At 37.7% G+C, this 24,223-nt stretch overlaps 1 protein-coding gene across 3 annotated transcripts in view; it reads left to right on the top strand.

The window, feature by feature from the left end:
• Positions 1 to 24,223, top strand: part of Lyst (lysosomal trafficking regulator) — a 159,301-nt gene that overhangs the window by 78,374 nt on the left and 56,704 nt on the right. For 2 of the 3 annotated variants that reach the window (XM_037205934.1, XM_037205933.1), the window contains exons 21-30: positions 3,549 to 3,747; positions 5,977 to 6,108; positions 8,814 to 9,429; positions 10,335 to 10,512; positions 12,787 to 12,956; positions 14,170 to 14,400; positions 16,012 to 16,178; positions 16,970 to 17,122; positions 20,102 to 20,257; positions 20,953 to 21,144. In XM_037205934.1, the coding sequence (XP_037061829.1) occupies positions 3,549 to 3,747; positions 5,977 to 6,108; positions 8,814 to 9,429; positions 10,335 to 10,512; positions 12,787 to 12,956; positions 14,170 to 14,400; positions 16,012 to 16,178; positions 16,970 to 17,122; positions 20,102 to 20,257; positions 20,953 to 21,144 (2,194 nt within the window). The remainder of the gene's footprint in view (positions 1 to 3,548; positions 3,748 to 5,976; positions 6,109 to 8,813; positions 9,430 to 10,334; positions 10,513 to 12,786; positions 12,957 to 14,169; positions 14,401 to 16,011; positions 16,179 to 16,969; positions 17,123 to 20,101; positions 20,258 to 20,952; positions 21,145 to 24,223) is intronic. The other variant, XM_028859792.2, reaches the window with a different exon arrangement.

Raw genomic sequence — 24,223 nt, 5'->3', positions numbered from 1 at the left:
TGTATGATCATGTGATAGTCAGCCTTTTCAATATATTTTTTCTTCCATAATTCTTCTGCAAAATGCTTTTAAAACTCAGGTAGCAATTCCTTTTTCTGAAAGGTCTTTTTTTTCACTCTTCATTCAGAAAGTCTATTTATCATATTTTATTAAACATGAATCTTGTGTAAAGTATGTAAAGAAATGAACTTGGTCTTTGCATTTACAATATCTCAGTGTCTTTGAGGCATTTTGGAAAGAGTATTGAATTAAGCAGAGCAATGAATATGAAGCAATGTCATTAGTTACTGAGTATAGGGTATAGACCCTGAACTAAGGTGATAAAGTGAGAGTGTAAAGTAGGAAGCAAGTATGAAGGAGATTAAAAAGATATCACTACTAAGGCCAGTTCTGTTTTAGTAGAATTGGTAGAGAAGTCTATATATTATGTTATATTGTTACACACACACACACACACACACACACACACACACACACACACACACGCATATGAAACACTAAAAACTGTGAGACTGAAAGAATGATAGCATCAGAAAAGCAACCAAGTTTGATTTTTCATACAGCCTACATCTGGGCTTTCAGCAGGGTACACGGTGGCCGTGGCTATGAACCCATGAGGATAGGGTAGCATTCCCAGGTAAGCAGCCTGCTAGGATATAATGAAGGCTGAGATTTTTTTTGCCTTGGGAAATATCCATTCTCCAAGGTGAAAACATGAAATAGGGGCTGTAGAAAGAGTAACCAAAGAGAAGAACCTGGAAGGTCAGGAGAGTGAAAGCTGGGGTGAGCAAGGGACAAAGAGTTAGCACAGGGGGCCATGTGATGGAGGAAGCTCATTGATGATGCAAGCAGGAGAGCTGGGAAGGTAAAAGGTATGGATTGAAGAAAGACATGACTATGGCAGAAATGAGCTCTGAGTTGGAAGTGAGGAAGTGCAACTTCTTGTTTTGATCTGGACATTTGAGAGACCTTAACAGATTTTGTTCTTAAATCTCAGCTAGTTGGATGACTAAATTATCTCAGAATTAACAACTCCCTTTTAAGTATTCTGATTCAGCAGTATATCAGAGTCAATGGGGTGGAGGGAGAACTTTGTTTTATATTTGGATGTAGGGAGACAGAAGACAAGGCAGTTTTTTATTCTGTGCCCTTAGTCAGGAGGTTAATTACTAGCCTCTGGGAAGATGGAGTTGGAGGGCATAAACAAGTTATGTCAGCCTCTATTTTTAGTAATGCAAGGTAGCCTGCCGAGTTCTATAATCTAAGCAGTCGATAATACAGCACAAAGATAATGGGGGCCTGAGTTTAGGTTATATTTGAACAATTCTTTGTTTCTTTGTGTGGTTCAAGCTAGTCAAATAACCACTTTAAAACCATATTCTACAAGTGAAAGATAAGACCACTGTGAAAACCAATGTGAGAAAGGACTTTGTAAGCCAGGGCACAGGATAGCACTGTAACTAGTTTGCTCTATTGCAAGAAGCCCTTCCAGATCTAGTAACCATAGTGGAGTCATAGTACTAAGTGGTGCTAGTAATAGAACAAGGCAGCTTTATGCACTAAAAGAAATTCAGTTTGGAACGTTTCCGGTTTGGAGATTATAGATCTATAATCTATAGATAAGTCTGCCAAGATATCTCCCAAATCCAAAAACCTGAAATCTGAAACTCTTCTTCCAACTTTTTACATTCAAGATGGTTACCCTGCGTAGGACTTAGTGTCTGAGGCAATGTTCTAAGATATTATGACATTTAATTCTTAAAATGATCTTATATACTAGCATTAGCATTAGTCATACAGACAAAAAGACAGCATGGCAATGTTAATGTAAGTGCAGGGCCACACTGCACACTTGGACACTTTAGCTTTTGAGTCCATTATTTGTGAGTTTGGCAGTGTAAGTTGGCTCAGTTACCTAAATTAAGAGGGGTAAAATTAAATTGCCATCACTTTTTTTTTTTTAATTTTACAATACCATTCAGTTCTACATATCAGCCACAGGTTCCCCTACTCTCCCCCCTCCCACACCCTCCCCTTACCCCCAGCCCACCCCCCATTTTCACCTCCTCCAGGGCAAATCCTCCCCTGAGGACTGCGATCAACCTGGTAGACTCAGTCCAGGCAGGTCCAGTCCCTTCCTCCCAGACTGAGCCAAGTGTCCCTGCATAAGCTCCAGGTTTCAAACAGCCAACTCATGCAATGAGCACAGGACTTGGTCCCACTGCCTAGTTGCCTCCCAAACTGATCAAGCCAATCAAGTGTCTCACTTATTCAGAGGGCCTGATCCAGCTGGGGGCCCCTCAGCCTTTGGTTCATAGTTCATGTGTTTCCATTCATTTGGCTATTTTTTTTCAATAATTGAGTAAAACCAAAATTTATTATAAGTCACAGTCGTCCTAGAGACCTCCATGATATATATATCCTCCATGGTTCTATGGGTTGTGGTCTGATTGCTCTTTATTTTATATCTAGAATCCACTTATGAGTGAGTACATACCATGACTGTCTTTCTGGGTTTGGGTTACCTCACTCAGGATGATTTTTTTCTAGTTCCATCCATTTGCCTGCAAATTTCATGCTTTCATTGTTTTTCTCTGCTGAATAGTACTCCATTGTGTATATATATGTACCACATTTTTTTTATCCATTCTTCCGTTGATGGGCATCTAGGTTGTTTCCAGGTTCTGGCTATTACAAATAGTGCTGCTATGAACATAGCTGAGCATGTATCTTTATGGTATGAATCAGCATTCCTTGGGTATATGCCCAAGAGTGGTATGGCTGGGTCTTGAGGTAGTTCGATTCCTAATTTTCTGAGAAACCGCCATACTGATTTCCACAGTGGTTGTACAAGTTTACATTCCCACCAACAGTGTAGGAGTGTTCCCTTTGCTCCACATCCTCTCCAACATTGGTTGTCATTGGTGTTTTTGATCGTAGCCATTCTAACAGGTGTAAGGTGGTATCTCAGAGTCTTTTTGATTTGCATTTCTCTGATGATTAAGGATGTTGAGCATTTCTTTAAATGTCTTTCAGCCATTTGTGTTTCTTGTTTTGTGAATTCTGTTTAGCTCTTTAGCCCATTTTTTAATTGGACTGTTCAGTATTTTGATGTCTAGTTTCTTGAGTTCTTTATTTACTGTGGAGATCAATCCTCTGTCAGATGAATTGCCATCACTTTTAATGAATTTTTAATGGCAAGATTACTTGATTTAAGAAGTAGTACCCCAATTTAATGGTAAATATGGTCATATTAGAGTAGTAAACCAACAAAATTCTGTCTTAAAAATAATATCAGTGAGATGATTCGGCAGGTAGGGTGCTTGCCATATAGGCTTGATGACCTGAATTTGATTCCCAAAACCCACATAAAGGTAGAAGGAAAGAACTATCCACAAAGTTGTCTTCTGACTGCTACATGTACAGCCCTCCCCCCCACTAATAATAATGACAATAATAATGATTTTTAAAAGACTACCTTATTTGAATGAAAAATATTAGTTGACAGTTCTCTAAACATAAAAAGTATTTGGCTTTTATCTTTTCAGGAACACAGAGAGGGGCAGCTTACATCCATGCCCCGAGAGGTTTGTAGATCGTTTGTGAAAATCATTGCGGAAGTCCTTGGATCTCCTCCAGATTTGGAATTATTGACAATTATTTTCAATTTCCTGTTGGCAGTGCATCCTCCTACTAACACTTATGTTTGTCACAACCCCACAAACTTTTACTTCTCTTTGCACATTGGTGAGTGTGGTCATTGTTGGATCTTAACTGTTTCCATTGTCTTTTTCCTGCTGACCCACGTTTGTTTTGATACTCAATGGATGGTTTCTCTGTGCTGGAAATGGCCCTAATTGTATCTTGGGGATAGAAGGCAGTGAGTTACAGGATAAACCAAATTGGCTTCTGCCTCCAGGGAGCTTGAATACCAAGAGGAGGGAAGAGGTGTATATTCCGAAAAGAACAATTAATACTCTGTGACCCAGCCAGCTTTTTTTAAACTAGGGAGATAAAATATGATAAGAAAGTAAGCAAGGGTGCAACTATGAGAAAGCTAGGTAGTAAATCTAAAATGGAAATCTGGTTGTACAACAACCATTTAAAGAAATGTAATAAATAAAATGAATGATCCTCAATAAAACTTCAAATGAAATTACGTAGCATGATTTCATATTAGGTTAGTACAGTTTGTGAGTAAAGTACTGCACAAGGTTCTAGAATCAGAATAGTTCAAATATTAGTAAAATGTTTCCTTTCATAAGAGGCTTATATCTGGTGAGGGGATAGAGAAATGAAGAGATAGTTATACTAGGCTTGTGGACAGTGCAGAGATATGGAAGCCATTATTTATGTAGATGTATGTGTTTTTCCTGGTAGTATAGAGCAGGGGCTAGGGGACTGAGGGATATTTCTTGAAGGAGAAGGTGTTTGCTTAGAGTCTAATAGAAATAAAGAAAGAGCAATGGGAATGGCATTCTAGGCAAAGACTAACAAGGAACCTAGAGGCTGGTATTGCTAAAATATAAGAAACACAATGTACTGGTTGGTTTTATGTGAACTTGATACAAGCTAGAGTCATCAGAGAGGAAGGAGCCTCAACTGAGAAAATGTCTCCATAAGATCCCACTGTAGGCAAACCTGGGTCATTTTCTTAATTCCTGGTGGATTAGGGGAGGGCCCAGCCCATTGTGGGTGGTGCCATCCCTGGGCTGGTGGCCCTGGGTTCTATAAGAAAGCAGGCTGAGCAAGCCCTGTATGGCAAGCCACACTCCATGGTCTCTGCATCAGCTCCTGCCTCTAAGTTCCTGCCCTGCTTGCATTCTTGTCCTGCTTCCTTTGGTGATGAACAGTGATATGGAAGTGTAAGCTGAATAAGCCCTTTCCATCCCAAGTTGCTTTGGTCATGGCATTTTATCACAGCAATAGTAATGCTAACTCACAATTAGAGAGAGGTCTGACAGACATGGAGGTTCTTGAAAACAAGAAGCTTGGCTTTATCTAAGGTATTAAGGCAACAGGAACCTCTAGGGTGTGTTAAGTCATGCTGATATTTATTAGAATTCTGGTACTCTAAAGATCTTGGGATAGACAAGACATCTACCAGTTATGACTTAGAAAGCTATAACACCGATCCAGTGGGGAGAGGATTGAATGGAGAAATGATCAAGCTGGGAGAACCCAGTGACTGACTGGACATGGGTGAAGAACAACAGGTGGACAGGTAGTTCCAACTATCCACAGGGGATGAGTGGGAAATTCTCCCATGAGAGAACAAACAAAAGGTATGAATAAGAGCAGAAAGGTAATGTAGTTGTCTGTTTATGGTGCATTTAAAAAGCCAAGGTGGAAAATTTCAAAGTATGATGCTAAAAAGGATGATTAAACTAGATTTTTACTTAAGATTCATATCATACACTGAAGGGGATTCATAAAAATAGAAGACACAGATTGGAGAGGTGGCTCAGTGGCTAAGAACACTTGCTGCTCTTCCAGAAGACCCCAGTTCAGTTTCCAGCACCCACTACTGCCTATAACTCTAGCTCCAGAGGATCTGATACCTTCTTCTGAACATGTGACAGGCACACATACATACACATAAATTCAAATAAAAATAAATCTAATATAGAGACACATGATACAGTCCTTATTCAAGGAGTAAACCAGTAAACAGTCTATTTGGAGAGATCATAATTATACATGAAAGGGGAATAGTAAAATGTGAAATCTCAGAAATAACTGTTAATACACTTGGAGTTCAAAGAATGTAGAAATTAATGTGGGTTATAATAGTCAACAGCCATAAAATCCATAGTGAGAAATTGTAGAGTGAATCATACATTTGACAGTATGAAGCAGGCCTTACTTCTTTATTTGAACATCCATTAGCCAAAATTCATGTTTAATGTTTTGCTTTTAAAGGTTATTTTTGTCTTGTCCTATTTAAAATTTTTACTGTCTCAAAACCAATTCCAGATGGCAAGATCTTTCAGGAGAAAATGCAGTCAATCATGTACCTGCGGCATTCTAGCAGTGGAGGGCAATCGTTTCCCAGCCCTGGATTTCTGGTAATAAGTCCATCTGCCTTTACTGCATCACCTTCTGAAGGTAATAATAGCAAAGATTAAACTACAGATCATCTTATTTCAGTTATGACTGGTTCATTAACAGTTAAATTGTGCATGTTGTAGCAGTATAATATAATCTGATATCCAGCCAAAGTATGTTTAATGAATCCATTTTTATCTGGCAAAACCGATTGGACTTAGTACATTTTGTGTACACACACACACACACAGAGAGAGAGAGAGAGAGAGAGAGAGAGAGAGAGAGAGAGAGAGAGAGAGAGAGAGAGAGGAGTGGGGGGGGCGACTTGAAAATGAGAGAATATGGGAGAAGGGACCTAGAAGGAGCTGCAGAGGTTGGGGTGAGATTTAGCCAAAATGAAATAAAAATCCATTTTCACAACCACTGGTATCAGTACTTGACACTCAGTCTAACAACATACCCAGTGCAGGTCTTTGGAGGACCCCAAAATAGATGAGGCTCATGCTATCTCACCACTGCATTATATGTTCTCTTACCATAGTCATTTGTATTTCATTAAGCTTCTGGTTTACTTCCCAACTTTTCTCAGAAATATTGGTTGTCTTGTTCTGCTCTTTGCCAGACAGCTCACTTGTTAGGTTCACTATCCCCTCTGTTGGTATCTTTCTTCAATATGACATGATTATGAAGGCTTCCGAGCACTTCTAGAACCCTAATGCTCTGCACTGTCCTGTCTGTGAGGTTGGTTGATTTTCAATTACCTGCATTACTCTGATTTCAGATGCAGTTGTACCCTCGTGTTTTCTAGGTCTTTTGAATTGAGTTTTTTGTTTTATTTTGTTTTGTTTTGTTTTTAAGCAGCTTTTACCTTCAATCTAGAAAGAGCATCCTCTGGGAACTTTGGTAGCTGGAAGAGGAGGCAGTCATCCTTTGACCCAGTCTGACAACCTCCTATCTCTGGCTCCTGTGACACTGCCCCAGTTCCTGTGCTTCTACTATATTCCTGCAGCCTAGTTCCCTTAAACGGAAACCACAGCAGTTTCCTAGATGCTGTCTGTCTTCAGTGTCCTAGCCTGTGGCTGTTGACTTGAAAAACTCAACTGTGGCTCCCAGCCAGCCAGCTTCACTGCCAAACACTAGAGCAGCTTTAAATGCTTGCCTCATCATTACTTGTGTGCTCAGAATTAATTCCATTTCTCTCTTCATAAAATGAGTACTTAAGTCTTTAAGCTCATAGTAATTTCCTATCTTCGTAATTACTTTTAACAGACTGTCCTTATTTTCATAGAAAACACAATATGTGTAGATATCCTGGTTCTGAATTGGCCCTACTTGTTTCCCTTTCCCAACAGCTGTCTTCTTCATGCTGGTTATGGCTCTTATTGTCAGGACAGCCTTCTCTTCTGTAACTCTACTGCAAACAACTATTAAGTCTTGGAGGCAAAGTAGAGCTATGGAGAAGCAGGACAAGATGTATGAGTGTTAATTTCCAATTGTGTTTATTTTCCAAAGCATTTCAGTTATTCTCTGGTTCATTTTATGGTCATTTATTATAATATTTTAAGGCCATGTTTTAATTAGTTTCATCTAGTATTTTGTAGAAAGTATCTTTTTTAAAATTGTATCAGTCGGAAACATTTTCAAATATAGTCAGTCATACCCCATTTTTTTTTTCTGGATTATTTGAATAATCTTTTGACAACTGTAGCCTGCCAGCTGAAACAAAGAATTATTAGGAAAGGGTTCTAAGCTGTGTATCTCTTTTATTGGCACAAGGCTTTGCCTCAAAAATAGTTCATTAAGGAGCTATTTACTCTATCATATTTACAAAACTTGAACATGCATACAAGCATCTGATTATCTCACTCAGACACTGTGTACCTCTCTCCTGTATTCTGGAAGAGTAGATATAGGCCAGAGCCTGAAAATGTGAATTCTTAGCTATTGGACTAGTGCTGCTGCTCCACTGTTGCTGGTTCATGACCAAATGCTGGGAGATCTGTGCTTATATCCTGTGTTCTTGTCATAAAGGATTTTTCTGATCTCCTGAACATAGTGTTAGAACCATTAAATTGGAAAGCCATGAAGAAGAGAGATGATTACTTCTCATTAGTAAGTAACTGCAGAAATAGAAGGGAAATAAGAGAACAGTCTAAGGGCTACTTTTGTAATGACAAGTATTACCTTTTATTAAGCACCTGTTACAGTCCAGGTACCATATTAGGTACATCACATACATGACCTCTCTTCATCCTTAAAAACACCCTGCAGAGTAGATATTCTGAACTCTCATCATACATTTGCAGAAACTACCACTTCTGTAGTAATTAAGTGATTTACCTAAGGCCACTGAACTAACAGAACTTTTACTTGAATCAGTCATGTGTTACTGCAAAGCCTGAACTCTTTCCACTTTGTCATGTTGTACACTGTGACTGCTGTCCTAAGTCAATTAAATTTCACTCTGATTCACTTCAGCTGAGCCCATTAATCCTTATGACTTCAAGCCATGCCATTAATATTGTATTTTATTAAGAAAATAGGAAAAGACATGGTTTTGAAAGCTTAATAAAATGTAGTTAAAAGAAAAATAGTTTGGGCACATATGAAATTTAAGCATTTTTTGGCTAGGAAAATTGCCCTTTATGGATTCTTTAGTAGTGCCAGACAGCTGGTCTGTTCCATGGTTGTGACTCACATTACAGAAGAAAAGTGGTGCTGTTTAATAGATTTTTAAGTACTATTTTTCTGTCTACACTTACTAGGAACCAGTTCTGCCAATATTATTCCACAGCGGATGGCTGCCCAGATGGTTCGATCTAGAAGTCTACCAGCATTTCCTACCTATTCGCCACTAATGCAAGCACAAAAACTGGCTGGAAGTTTGGGCTTTAGTATTGACAAGTTACTAAGTGTTGCAGATGCCCACCCAGAGAAACGAAATCCCTTAGGAAGTCCCTACACACTGAAAACAAGCAAAGAGGAAGCATTCATCAGTAGCTGTGAATCTGCAAAAACGGTTTGTGAAATGGAAGCACTTCTTGCAGCCCAGGCCTCTGCTAATGGGGTCTCCAGAGGAACACTGGGGTTTCCTATGGCCAGAGTAGCTCACAGAGACTTGGGAACTGAGCCCAGATCAGATGATGACAGTCCTGGGGATGAGTCCTATCCACGTCGACCTGATAATCTCAAGGGATTGGCCTCATTCCAGCGAAGCCACAGCACTATTGCAAGCCTCGGGCTTGCATTTCCCTCTCAGAATGGATCTGCCACTGCTAGCAGGTGGCCAAGTCTTGTTGATAGGAATGCTGATGTTTGGGAAAACTTTGCCTTTTCTCCTGCTTATGAGGCAAACTACAACCGAGCTGCAAGTGCTCACAGGTAACCATGTTTTCTTGCCTTAGAATCCCTGCACTAGAAATGTCTTCATTGTGCCACTTCTGATCATATTACATTAATAGCAAGCCAAAAGATGCATTCTCATTTATTCATTGTTAGATAATACTGAATTCCATTACTCACCCAAAAGCCAAATAATTAAGAAAATTCTTTAGTTCAGAGATTGATCATCAGATTGATGTTCCTAGATCGTGTCCTGAGTGATGAAGCGTTCTGTGATAGTGAAATGTTCACTGATGAGACATTTGAAATGCAGCTAGAGGAATGAAGGACCTTGATTTTTTAAAATACGTTTTATTAACTCTTTGAGAATTTTATACAGCTATCTCCTCCAAGATCCACCCTCTACTCTCTATCCCCCTTCATGTTCTCTCTCTGGTTTTGGTTTTTGTTTAACCCACGAAGTCCTACCTATGTATTACTACCTATATACTCCTGAGTGTGTTGACACATCCACTGGACAGTGGTCAACCTACCAGGGGCCACACTTTTTTTAAAAACTGACCCTCCCTTCATCAGAAGCCATCAGCTCTCCATAGATGCTCAGTTAGGGGTGAAGACTCATAAGCCCCTTCTCCCTTCATGCTGGGCTGTTGACTTATCCTGATGTTGTAAAGGAGGACCTGGATTTTTAAACCTTAGATAGTTTAAGTACCATATGTGGCAGTGATGACTGCATTTTAGTATACTATCTGCTGGAAAAACAGCTACCTTAAAAGACAATGGTAAGTTTGTTAATTGTTAATTTAAATTAGGAAGCATTTTTAAACTTTCTGGGCATTTGTTTTGCATGTTAAAGTTGCTATGCATTGCAATTCCTAGGGTATTCTTCATGTGGATTTCTTTCTGATGCTGCGTTAGTAAGACTTTTCTGGTTTCTGTCACAGTGTCACTGAAGACTGTTTGATACCTATCTGCTGTGGGTTATATGACCTCTTAAGTGGAGTTCTTCTTATCCTGCCTGATGCTATGCTTGAAAATGTGATGGACAGGATCATTCAAGCAGATACTCTTCTAGTCCTCGTTAACCACCCATCACCTGCTATCCAGCAAGGAGTAATTAAAGTAAGGGCACAAACTACAAAAGCAATACTTTCATAGGAAAAATAAGTATGTGTACAATTTAAATTGTTTGGTATATGTTAAGACTTAAAGCTTATTTTATATTTAAGAAGAGTGAACTGTTGTGGCTAGAGAGATGGCTTAGTGGTTAAGAGCACTGGGCTGCTCTTACAGAGGACCCAGGTTTAATTCTCAGCACCCACCCAGTGGCCCACAACCATCTATAACTCCAGTTCTAGAGCACCTGACACCCTTTCCTGGCCTCTGTGGGCACCGGGAACACAAACAGTATATAGACATACATGCAGACAAGATACCTATTTACATAAAAAAAATTAAAATTAATAAAAAGATAACAATCTATAGTTTTGCTATTTCACACTGGCATTTTGTATGTAGTATTCAAATCAATCCTGTCTTTCTTATACATTGTTTTATATCAGTCAGTTTACCAATAAATTCATATATCTTAACAGTAAGTCCATTTTACAAAGATTATTAGGATTGTATAGTTTATTGGGAGTCTTTTCTGTAGTGTAGTATCAACTTTTGAACATTTAAGTCTCAGCTGTCTCCTTATTAAAGAGGCCTTCCCTGATTACCTTATGAGAATTGCTTCCCTCTGGCCATACTCTTTACTTATAAATTTTCTTCTTATTTATGCACTTATTTTTGATCTCTAACATTGATATAAACTGTGTGCATTGACATTTGGCCATATGTGTTACATACAAACTAAGTATACTGTTGAATAAATGAATGTTCGATATGAAATGTCTTCCTTTAGAAAACAAACAAATATTGAAATGCTCTTTTAAAGAGTCTCATTTTCTTTAGTTGGTCTGGATGTAGGTGTTGTTTAGTTTCTTGCAGTTCAGTATAAAACTGCTATGTGAACTATATGGGATAATAATAGTAGTCCCTACATCCAGTGCATTTATTTGTACTAAGAGAAAGTCACTGGCCCACAAAGGATGATGTCAGGAATCCTGTGATAACAGTGTGCAGTGGCCGTGTTGATAAAGAAGAGTGGGAGCATGAAGAAAGCATTTAGTGTTATGAGAAAGTAAAGAAGGATTCATGCCAAAAGTGCATTTTAATAGTTGGCTGTAAGTTTAGTAAGGTCTTAAGGAGGGCGGTAGATAGCTGTGTGTTTGGGGAGAGTCCTCAGTCTCCACTGTGAGGGGCTGACTGAACAGAAGGGAGAAGAGCACGTGTTCTGCTGCAGACAGCACAGTCCTTCAGAAAGGACATGGCTGTGACAGTGAATTGCAACCTTTCAGTGCAGCAGGAAACTCAGGAGCTCATGGCCTGGAATTATGCAAGTCCGAGGACACAGATTTGAGAGACGTTTGAAAGAGACAAACCTTCATATGTACACGTGAGGATCAGTAATAGGGTGTTTTGTCTTGATATCTGGGTTCTATGGTCGATCTGAATTAATAAATGTGGGAAAGGCGGGTTTTGAAGGAAAAGTAATTGAGTTTTATACATGTTGCTTTTAAGAAGTTAGAAAATAAGGGCTAGCAAGGTGGCTTAGTGGATAAAAGACACTTAGTGCCAAGCCCAACAACATGAGTTTCAGCCTCAGGACCTACACAGTAGGAGTGAACCAACTCACGTAGTATGTTATCCTCTGACTTTGACATGTGCACCCTGACACACACCTCCACTTCCCCATACAAAACACAGAAACAAATGTTAGAAATGTCTATGAATATGTGATTCTAGTTTCTGAGATTTCTATTAAAAAGAAGGGAGGGAAGGGAGGAGGAAAGGGAAAGTTGTAAAATGGTGGAAATTCAGGCTTTTGCTCATGATCTCTCAAGAAGTCTAGAAATAGAAGCCATGTGTGTGTGTGTGTGTGTGTGTGTGTGTGTGTGTGTGTGTGTGTGTTTGTATGTGTGTGTGCGCTTTGGTGCACATGTAAGGGCAGATGACAACTGTCAGACCTGAAAAGAAACAGTGCACTGGTTTCTTTCCCTTTGAATTAGACGTAAGATTCTACTTATACTCAGCTATGGCTCCCAGGCTACTAGGTCCTCTGCTCAGCTACAGGACAGCATCAAAGAAGTATGAAATCCCCAAGAAAGCGTCACCACTTGCATCCCAGAGTAACCAGTTAATTTCTCTATGCAGGTGACATGATTTTTAGCTTTCTCTATATGTGACTATGTATTTGAATAACAGGTAATAACTTACAAAAACAAGAATTATATAAGTCTGATTTGTATATATTAAATGTTAACATCTAAATGGTCTTTTTTTTTTCTTTAGCTGTTACATGCATATATTAACCGAGCGTCTAAAGAACAAAAGGACAAGTTTCTAAAGAACCGTGGCTTTTCCTTACTAGCCAACCAGTTGTATCTTCATCAGGGAACTCAGGAATTGTTGGAGTGCTTCACTGAAATGTTCTTTGGTCGACGCATTGGCCTGGATGAAGAGTGAGTTCTCTCCACTATAAGAGATCTCTTGTCTTAAATATAAAATTAGGTGATTCTTTGGGGTCATCAGAAAAAAATCTACTGTAAATCATTTTCCAGGGAATTGATTTATTATTTTACATATGATAATCTTTCTAATATTACTTCTTTCTTAGTATTTTATTCACTAGTTAGAAACTGGAAACAAACAATTGTAGTAGAAAATGAAAGTGACAGAAGATTTGACATGTCATGAGAAAGCTACCCCAGAAGAAAGGTGGCCCTTGTAATCTCAATGACATGATATTTGTGACCCATACAGGACTTCCTCAGTCCCCTCAGAGTCCTCCCTTGAATTTCTGGATGTGCTGATTATTCAGATTTAACTTTGGTGTAATGCTTAAATATTAACAATACATGCAAAGATAAAAGAAAAAAATCCACTGGAACTAAAAGTTTGGCACAATTTTTTTTTCCTGTTTGATAGAGAAACATACATACTTCTTTAGTGTGTTAGACAAATTCAGACCTTGGGGAACTTAAATTATTTACTGTGGCCATTTTATGTATGTGTGCATATTACTGGATATTAAACCCAGGACCTTATATATACCAACAAGTACTCTACTATTGAGCTATATCCCAGACATGGTAATTTTGATAGTAGTTTTCATTTGCATGAATTTCTTATTTTGTTTGTTTTTAGATCAAGTAAGTCTGCATGATCTTATTTTATTCTCACAACACTCTTGTAAGGAAAGTTGAACAGACATCATCACACATATTTGTCAGATAAGGAAAATACTCAAAATATGTAGAATTCTGCTGCACCACAGAGGCAAATGATAGGAGGTCAGGGGTGAAGGATTTGTTCATTTGTGCTAAGCTATTTTTACTAGCTCATTGTCACTAAGGTAGTTTGTAAACTAGTAATTTTTCTTTGCACTTGTATAGCCCCACATGGCAGATGTTCTTTGGATACAAGATTGTCAGTGGATGAATTCAAATGAATCCATTGAAGCTATGAAATTGTATGTGTATTTCACCTGAGTGTTTATGCATTTATCTTAGGTTTTGCCTTGTTAGAAGCTGTAATTTTATTTTTAATTAATAATCCTTGTTCCCAACACTGTTTCTTGGTAACTTTAAAAGCAGATTTGTGGCTTAAGCATTTTTCCCCAGTTTGTGACTGACTGCTCCTAACATGCTCTTTCCTGTGTCTTCTTTATTACAGATTTGATCTGGAGGAGGTGAAACACATGGAACTTTTCCAGAAGTGGTCTGTCATTCCAGTACTGGGACTAATAGAGACCTCTCTCTATGACAATGTGCTCTTGCATAATGCTCTCTTACTTCTCCTTCAAGTTTTAAACTCTTGTTCTAAGGTAGCAGACATGTTGTTGGACAATGGTCTACTCTATGTGTTGTGTAATACAGTAGCAGCCCTGAATGGATTGGAAAAGAAGTAAGTTTATTAAATTACATCTGCTACTGAACATATAAATTACATCTAATTAAAACTAAATTAAATTTACATCTGATAAGATCATTAGAAGGGAAAATAGTTATTAGGTTACCTTAAAGAGTTGATTTTTGTTTTAGTGATTTCAAAGAATTTCTTCCCAACAAAATTAAATTAACTTGGAGATGGCATGTTTTCATCACTTTGAGTAATATTTGGCTGAGAATAGGATGCTTATATGATGTGGTTTTGGGTATCTAGAACTGAAGATAGTAAGTTTACTCTCAGATTTGTTTATCAAGCTTCATCTGTAGTCTCTGTAGTTCAGCCACCAGAAATAGATTAGATAGAGCTACAGTAACTCACTGATTCACAGGCAGCTCATGAACAGCAGAGGACTTGTCTCATCTCAGTGAACTCACTTGCTGCTGTATCACTGCTGCTGTGGTCAGTTTATGATAATAGAGGCTGTGTTAGCACTGCGAGTACAAATAGCTTTTAATAATCAAAAGTACACTTACAAAGGGCTGCCTGCCGGTTGAGTAAGAGCTTTGAAAAGTAAATTCTTAATTAGATTTTATATTTTTGGTGTTTCCACATCTGATATAGTTTATCGTTTTACCAGCATAATATTAAAATATGAATCTTTAGATGCACCACCTTATTGTACGCCAAAGCACTAAATGTCCATAATTTTGCAGAGTACAGAGCATATCTGTACCCAGTGATTGTCTGAGGCAAAGATAGACTCCTTATGCTCACGAAGTTCAGCTTTCACTGGGCACTTATTATACGTAGGGTTCATGTACTTGTGCATATGAAAAGTAGAAATACAAAGTATTGTATTTCCTTAGCACACTTAGTCTTGATTGCAGCACAGTGCATAAAATTGGTAAAACTGGAAAGGTACTCATGGGTTTGTTCTGAAAGTAGTTTTTCCTAAAAATAAATTATACTAATAGTCCCTGTGTGATACTGTATTAATAGGCCCTAAGAAAGTTATATTTCTAACCTTTACTTAATTTGCAAAAACTAAATATAGAAAAGTATTTGGGCCTGGTGTCATATACCTGAGTAGATCATCAAGGTTAAACTTGTGGGAAGAGTAACTGATTCATATTCATTTCACATACGTTTATAAGTGATTAATACACATTCAAGCTTATTATCCTTAATTCAAGTTCAATATAAGTTCAAACTTATAATCTCTAAAATAACTTTAATTTATACAGCAGAAATGCAGGAAAGTTAATTCATTCATTCAAATGCACAATCCCTTAGTATTGTTACTACACCCTATCATTTACACTTCATGTAGGCTAGGAACCTGTGTGAGTGTTCCCTTAGCCTCTTGTGTTAATCTCTTACCTGCTGTATATGATGCTCTCTTAGTTTGTCTAGTTCTCTGTAAGACTGTATTTTTGACAGGAGTCAAAATGTCTTATTTCCATTCCTAGTGTGCAGGGTATATTGCTTGCCATAGAGTAAGCATGACTAGGTATTAAATGAATGCATGCTGGTAGTATAGAATTTATTCAGTTCTTTGTCTTAAATTGTTGGCTATTTAGCTTATAAATGTCTTGGGTTCTTTTGTTTTGTTTTGGCTCACCTTAGCATTCCTTTGAACGAATACAAGTTGCTTGCATGTGATATACAGCAACTTTTCATAGCAGTTACAATCCACGCTTGCAGTTCCTCGGGCTCCCAGTATTTTAGAGTTATTGAAGACCTTATTGTACTTCTTGGATATCTTCAAAATAGCAAAAACAAGAGGACACAAAGTAAGAACGAATTTTTATGGAACTTTCCCCATAACTCTTTTACTGAAGGTTTAAACTTTATTATGTGATGGTATTAGTTGTTATTAAAAGCAACCTTTGAATTGTTGAAAATAGAGTGATTGACGACTTAATGTAATTAGTAGCTGACAATACATCACTGACAGAAACTAGTAACTTTTTTTTTTAACCAAGGAGAATACAAAGGCTTATGTTGAAGAGGAATGATCTTTAATTTTCTTTAATGGGAAATACTAAAGTGACTGTGAAATCTGAAGCATGTAGATTATTGAAGCTTTTGCTTTACACAAAATTACTGTTTTTGAAACAGTTATTTAAAAATTAAATACATTTATGATTTATTATTTTTCCATTCAAATTTCCATAGTGAGGCTGAGTATGGTAATACATATCTGAGGGGTGAAGGCAGGAAGATCAGAAATTCAAGGTCATCTTCAGCTACATAGCAAGTTGAAGATCAACCTGGGATACAGGAGACATTGTCTCAAAAAAATAACAAAAAAATTATAGTGATTATATAGGAATTTACTTTAACATTATTTTTAAATATAACGTAAAAATAACAATATTTTTAAATATAACATAAAAAAACATCAAAAACCCATGTTGATAAACAATTTTAACTTAATGTCTAAGGCCTTTTTGTTTAGATATTGAATATTATAATTTGGGTATTAGGTTATATGCCTTATATAGTAGAGGATAAATTAACTTAGTTAAAAGATTCATACAATGATGATAGCTTGAAACATCTTAGTCTCTTCTGGGTTTAGATATGGCTTTGGCCCTGCAGCTTAGAGTTCTCCAGGCCGCTTTGGAATTTATAAGGAGCACAGCCAATCATGACTCCGAAAATCCAACAGATACAGTCCAGTCGCCTTCTGCTCACCATTATACGGTATCTCAGAAGCGGAGAAGCATTGCTGGTGAGTATTAATGGTATTTTAATAATTACAAACTGAAGGTAGCTATATTTTCCTGTATTCTGATGTAATTTACAGTAAAAGTATTTTTCTTGCTTGGCATGGAGGCACATTTAATCCCAGCACTAGGGAAACAGAGGCAGGTATGTCTCTGGGAGTTTGAGGCCAATCCAATCTAACATACTAAGTCTTATCTCTAAGAGCCAAGAAATTAATATGTATTTCTTGGTTTAAAAAAAAAACAACAAATTATCGCTGGGTGGCGGTGGCGTGCTCCTCTAATCCCAGCACTGGGAAGGTAGAGCCAGGCGGATCTCTGCAAGTTTGAGGCCACCTTGGTCTACAGAGCGAGATCCAGGATAGGCACCAAAAAACTACACAGAGAACCCCTGTCTCGAAAACAAAAACAAAAACAAACAAAAATCAAATTATAAAATCTGAGAAAGTTTTCCTCTCAGTAGAAACCATTGTACCGGAAGAGGCTACATAGACAATGTCCAGGTTTTATCCTAATGGAAGTCATCAGGTTTTCAGTCGATGCATGATATGATCAGATAGCTGTTCATTGTATAGAGAGAAGTCTGACTTCTGTGGACTAGAAGAAAGCCAAGTACAGAATCCAGGTTGTGGTTGTGGCAGCAATCAAGGCAGATAGTGGTAGCTTGCAGATGGCTAGAATACACATGGTGTCAGAGCTTACTGTGAATTTGTATGAATCATCAAATAATAAATGGTGATACATTTTCCACAAAGCTTGCTGCTTCTTTAATAGAAACAAATAGAAAGATAACCCAGGATCTTTGATCATATGCACATAAACATATACATATGTGTGTCTATTACCTATGTACAGTGTAACTACATAAATATGTGTAAGAATGTAATGTTAGTCTGGCTGCTGCTTAGATGATAGTATCTGCAGCAGCTGTTTTATGCACACGCTTGGATACATATGAACAGAGTACTTGGTATATTCTTGGAGTTACTCTCACAGTTGTAAAGGCTTTTAAGTTCAAATCTTTCTCTCCTTGTACTAATTTTCTTCTTTGTGTTCAATGCTATGCAAAATTTTAAAGCCATGTGATGAAAAGCCCACTTATAGAAAACACTTTTAAATATGTTTGTAGTAATATGTTTAAATTGCGCTAAATCAAACTTATAAAACACCCATGTAACTAAATTTGCTACCCCTATGTATTCTTCCTTGTTTAATATCTAGACAGAGTATCAATCTCTTCTTGAACCACTCTCCCATTATACCTGTCTTCTGTCTCAGGTAAAAATTGTGCCCTTTTCCATATCTAACTGCAGTGCTCAGCTTCCTATGTGCAGTGATTGTTTCCAGCAGTATCACATGTAGGTTTTACATTCTTAAACTCACAGAGGAGCTAGATGCTGTTATGTTTCAGATTAGTCTTCCTTCAGCATCACATGTGTATTGTTCTGTTTGACAGTTTTGAGTGCCCATCAACCCATTGTATGGGGCCAGATTCAACTTCTGAGACACACACACACACACACACACACACACACACACACACACACACACACACACGGGGTATGGGGAGAGAAAGAGAGAGATGGGGAGATGTTTTTGCCTAAATGGTATCATTCTCTACCAACTGTTTATAAAGTGACTTCTAGTTCTAATCAGTATAGACATCTTTTCACATTAAAGAACACAAATGTCCTTTATTGAATGTTTGATGGTTCCTATATTGTGTGCTGTGATATTCTTCCCTAGCTTTTTTACTTTACCTTTTGCCATTATAAACAAGATCACAAAATGCAATTTTTCAAGTAAAAAACGTTGTACATTACCTTTAATGCATGAAGATAGAAGTAGTAGGGTATTATTTGAAGTGACCTATCCATGTAAAGTGTCGTCCATACAGGTAGATAATAGATTAGTACAATGAGCACACAAATGAATTTCCTTTATATTTTAACCAATAAAAACAATACCAACATGAGTGATGCTTTATTCTTTTGAGGAATGAGATAGACATTGCATTTTATATCCGTTATTTTATTTAATTCATAAAATAATGCTCTTGATTCATTCATTCAACCATCAAATAATTAATGAGTACCAGCCATGTACAAATTCCTACTTTACCTATCTCCATAGAACTGGAGGAAGTGATGAATGAACATATAAACAAATGTGTGACTATACTATCAGATAATGACAAATATCTTCCTGTGGCATAAGCTCTGCTTTATTTTCTAATATGTGTCTTACAAACAAGGAAACGGGGGGCTTAGAAAAAGAAGTGCTTAAGGCTGTACCAGAACCATGTGGCTTTAATGCATGGGTACTGAAGAACACGTCCACGTCCACAAATACAGACTATGTGAGAGAGTCTCATTTAGTATCTTACTACCTTGCCACCTCTGGGTTATGATTGTCATTGGGTTATACATAAGGAATCTGTGGATAATAGAAGGATGAATCTACCTTGACAATTAGGAATATTGTCCAACTATACATATATATACACATATATATACATATATATATACATATATATATATATATATTTTTTTTTTTTGGTTTTTTGAGACAGGGTTTCTCTGTGTAGCTTTGTGCCTTTCCTGGAACTCACTTGGTAGCCCAGGCTGGCCTCGAACTCACAGAGATCCGCCTGGCTCTGCCTCCCAAGTGCTGGGATTAAAGGCGTGCGCCACCACCGCCTGGCAACTATATTATTTTTAATGCCTCTAAGAATTATTTTCTTCTTGTTTCTTTTTTTTTTTTTTTTTGCCTCAAAGATGACTCTACCCACCAAGACTATTAGCTAATAAAAATATTTACTAGTAGACAATCTAAAAAAAACTATTAAAATTTTAAATATCTTCTAGGGTAAGTCATTAAAACCTGTCATAATTTAGTCAGATGCAAGTAATTTGTCAGATGCAAGTAATTTGTAAAAAAACAGTTTATGGAAATTGATATTGTTTTCATAATTTAAAACAAAGGTTCAATTCCGGTGAAGGGTTCTGTTACTCCTCATCTACCAAGACGTCCTTTTGGTTCCTATGGTCAACTTCCGATGCCTTTCTTCAGTCCAATAAATCAAGACTCCTCCCAGCTCTCTCCTGGATGCACCACGAGTGCAGTGCCTCCCAGAGCAGGTGCAGTAAGCACAGGAACAGCACTCTGCCTGGATCAATCTGGGGAGGTGTTTCTCAGGAAATGCTTTCCAAATGATGTGTTCACCCCTAATCATTGTACTGGCAAAATCGCTGGACTTGTATCTCTTTTGTGATCTTTTCACTCTCACTGACTGATTTCTTATTTATCATTATGTATAATTTTCCAAACTATAAGATTCAACAGGAATTACCAGGACATAGTAACATTATTACTAAATTGTCATGCTCTTTTTTCTCTCTTTCTTTCTTTCCTTCTGTCTTTCTTTTTTTTTTTTTTTTTTTTTTTTTTTGGTAAAATATCTTGTTCTTTAAAGCTATTGATGATTTTGGCATACAAGGAAGTGAAACAGTGACAATAGTCTGTGAGGTATCAAAGCTCCACACACCCATCTGATACTTTGAGTTTTTGAGAAGACTCCGACTGGGACAAACGAGAAGCACCCTTCTGTGTCACTGGCTTCAGTGCTATAATTTTGGACTTTGACGTTAGAAGTACTGTTGCACTTCTTTGGAGAAGGAAAAAGTACTAACTTCTCTTGCTGTCTTTTCCTTAATATAAATTAATTTTGTAATAAAAAGTTTTTCTTTTCATGACCCATAATCAAAAAATTATAGTGAAAATAAATTCATTGGTCATAATTAACTGTGGCATTGGATAATTTATGTACTTGCAGGTCCTCGAAAATTCTCCCTGGCTCAGACAGAGTCTCTCCTGATGAAGATGCGTTCAGTGGCCAGTGATGAGCTGCACACTATGATGCAGAGGAGGATGAGCCAGGAGCACCCCAGCCAGGCCTCAGAGGCAGAGCTTACCCAGAGGCTGCAGAGACTCACCATCTTGGCTGTGAACAGGATCATTTATCAAGGTAGCCCAGAACTCACTTTTCCCCCTTCACGCAGATTCACAGGGGAAATATGTCAGATGAAGTTGATTAGGTTTCTTTTTTTAAGACATTGTTTTTCTCTTCTTAAAGACCACAGAGTAAAGGAACCTTAGGTTCGAGACTAATGTTCCACTTAACAGTCCTGGCTGTGCTGGAACTTACTCTAGACCAGGCTGGCATTGAACTCACAGATCCACCTGCCTCTGCCTCCTGAGTGCTGGGATTAAAGGCATACGCCACCACCGCCCAGCTAATACTTTACTTCTTAATGTGTTAAGTGCTAGTCTGGGTTTGGGCATTGATTTCAAAACAGTATTTTTTTCAACTTTTCATTTGACAAAGTAATATATTCACGGGCTGTTATTAGAAATAATACAGAGATCCTGCAGTTTCTCCCATGGAATCTTGCAAAACTATAATACAGTGTCACTCTCAGGAAGGAGACGTGGATATAGTCAAGGAGGACATTTCCATCCTCAGAAGGAATTTCTGTGTTGCCTTTTTGTGGCCAAACTCACTTTCTTCCTCCTCCTCAGCCCCTACCTACCTCAAAATTTACCCTGAATTTCTGTTTGTATCATTTCTACAATATTTTTACAAGACAGCCAGACACAGTGGTTCAAGCCTATGATACCACCAAAAAAAAAAAAACAAAGAGAGAGAGAAAGAAAAGAAAGAAAGAAAGAGAGAGAGAGAGAGAGAGAGAGAGAGAGAGAGAAAGAAAGAAAGAAAGAAAGAAAGAAAGAAAGAAAGAAAGAAAGAAAGAAAGAAAGAAAGAAAGAAAGAAAGAAAGAAAGAAAAAGAGAAAATCAGATGTACTGTTGTATACCTTTAATCCCAAAGTGCTGGGGAGGCAGAAGCAGGCAAATCTCCATGAGTTGGAGGTCAGCCTGGTCTACATAGTGAGTTCCAGGACAGCCAGAGCTACATAGTAAGACCCTGTCTTGGAAAAAAAAATGTTTCATATAAATATGATATTAAGTCTGTTGCCATTTTTATTCAATGTAATTCTCTGGAGAGTCATTCTGCTTATTTTGGATGTATCAGCAATCTGTTTGGTTGGGATTTTGTTTGTTTTATGGGACAGTAGTGTCATGATGTGAATGTACCAGAATCTGTTTAACCACTTGCCTGTTGAAGGGCATCTAAACTCATTAGTTGTATGGAGATACCCCACTGCTGTTTTAATGTGCTGTTCCATGAAGCCAATCTCTCTCTCACCAAGAGAGCTACAAAAAATAAACACCAGCAACAAAACACTATAGCTATGTCCTGTGTTGCATACTTGTGAAGGCTGGAACTGTAGGATCACAAGTGTGAGGCCAGGCTTGTGTACAAAGCAAGGAATAAAAAACAATTCTTTGGCTAATACACACACACACACACACACACACACACACACACACGCACGCACAATATCACACAAACACACACACAATCACACACGCACAATATCACACAAACACACACACACACAATCACACACACACAACTATATCAGGACTGATGAGTATTCCCTAACTTTATCATTTGACTGTGTGTGTATGTATATCAAAGCATCAGGTTGTACACTTTATATACAGAATATAATTTCTTTCAGTTAGGCCTCAGTAAAGCTGAAAAAAAGCTAAAGCACTATCAGTGAATCAAAATAGAATTCTAAAAACTATTCAAGGGGTCTGGAGAGAATGCTCAAGAGCTAAGAGCACTTGTTGCTCTTGCAGAGGACCCAGGTTCTATTCCCAGCACCAATATGGTGACTCACAACCATTTGTAACTCCAGTTCCAGGGAATCTGATGCCTTCTTGTAACCTCTGAGAGCACCAGACATGTATGTGGTGTACAGGCATACATGTAGGCCAAACATTCACAAACATAAAAATAATTTTTTTTAAATTGTTTAAAGAGTTATTCTGGTAGCCCTAGGAAGATAAGAAGAAGAAAGAAGTGATTGTCCCTAAAAACATATGGTAAGCCCAAGAACCATGTTCCTATGGTTCTATTTTTAACTCTTTTAATTCGTATTTGGGACAACAGACTTTCAGACTTAAATATAAAGCTGAACCTGGATTATAACATTACAGTATTAAAAGGCTAGTACATGTAGCCATTCATCACACAGATCCATCACAGATTCAGTATGTGTCATATGGCCTTGCAATTGATTTGTACAAGAGTCATATGGTCTTAGTAATTTTTAACACTTTTCATCTTTGTTAGCAAATTTGACCTTTATAATTTCATAACTTATTATGAATTATACTTACCTTTAGATGTCTATATTGTTTTAAGTGAGTTCTCTCCTCTGTCACATTTTATCTAATTAGTACATCTACCACATTTATACTATGGTAAGAGAGTTAGTAATACAGAATATTTTAAAACTTTTATTTATGTTTTGTTTGTGTAACACAGGGTCTCTCTACAATCCCTGGCAGTCCTGGAACTCACTATGCAGACCAAACTGGCCACAAACCCACAGAACTCTTCCTGTTTCTGCCTCTTGAGTGCTGGGAATTAAGGCATGCACTGCCATACCTGGCTAGAGGATTTTTAAAATTTAATTCAAATATAATTGTCTCATTCCCCTCCTCTCTTTTCTGCCTCCAGCCCTTCCTATGTCTTCCCCTCCTGCTCCCTCTCATGAGGGAAGAAAGTGTGCCTTTCTTCATGCCTTCTTTTTCTTTAATTGTGTATATGAATAAATATATAAATGCAACTCCCTGAATCCATTTAGTATTGCTTGTATGTATATATTTTCAGTACTGACTAGTCGGTTTTGGATAGCCATTTAAAGTGCTCATCTCAGGGGAAGGCTAATTCTCCCTCATTCAACAGTTGCTAACTGCCTGTGACTCTTCATGTAGGGGTGTGCTCTGCAGTTCCTCCCATCTACTTTGACATGTCAACTGTTGTTGGCATTGTTCAGGTCTTGTTTAAGCAATCATATTGTTGAAAATTTTTGAGTGCAGCTTTTCTGTAATATCTAGAAGATATAATCTTACAGAAGACTTCCTGGTCTTCTGGCTCTTACAATTTTTCTACCCTAAGTTCCACAATG

This window comes from Peromyscus leucopus, chromosome 5, assembly GCF_004664715.2.
Source record: "Peromyscus leucopus breed LL Stock chromosome 5, UCI_PerLeu_2.1, whole genome shotgun sequence".
Classification (NCBI taxonomy): Eukaryota; Metazoa; Chordata; class Mammalia; order Rodentia; family Cricetidae; genus Peromyscus; species Peromyscus leucopus.
Note: the sequence above shows the minus strand (reverse complement) of the source record. Positions and strands in the feature narration are given on the sequence as shown.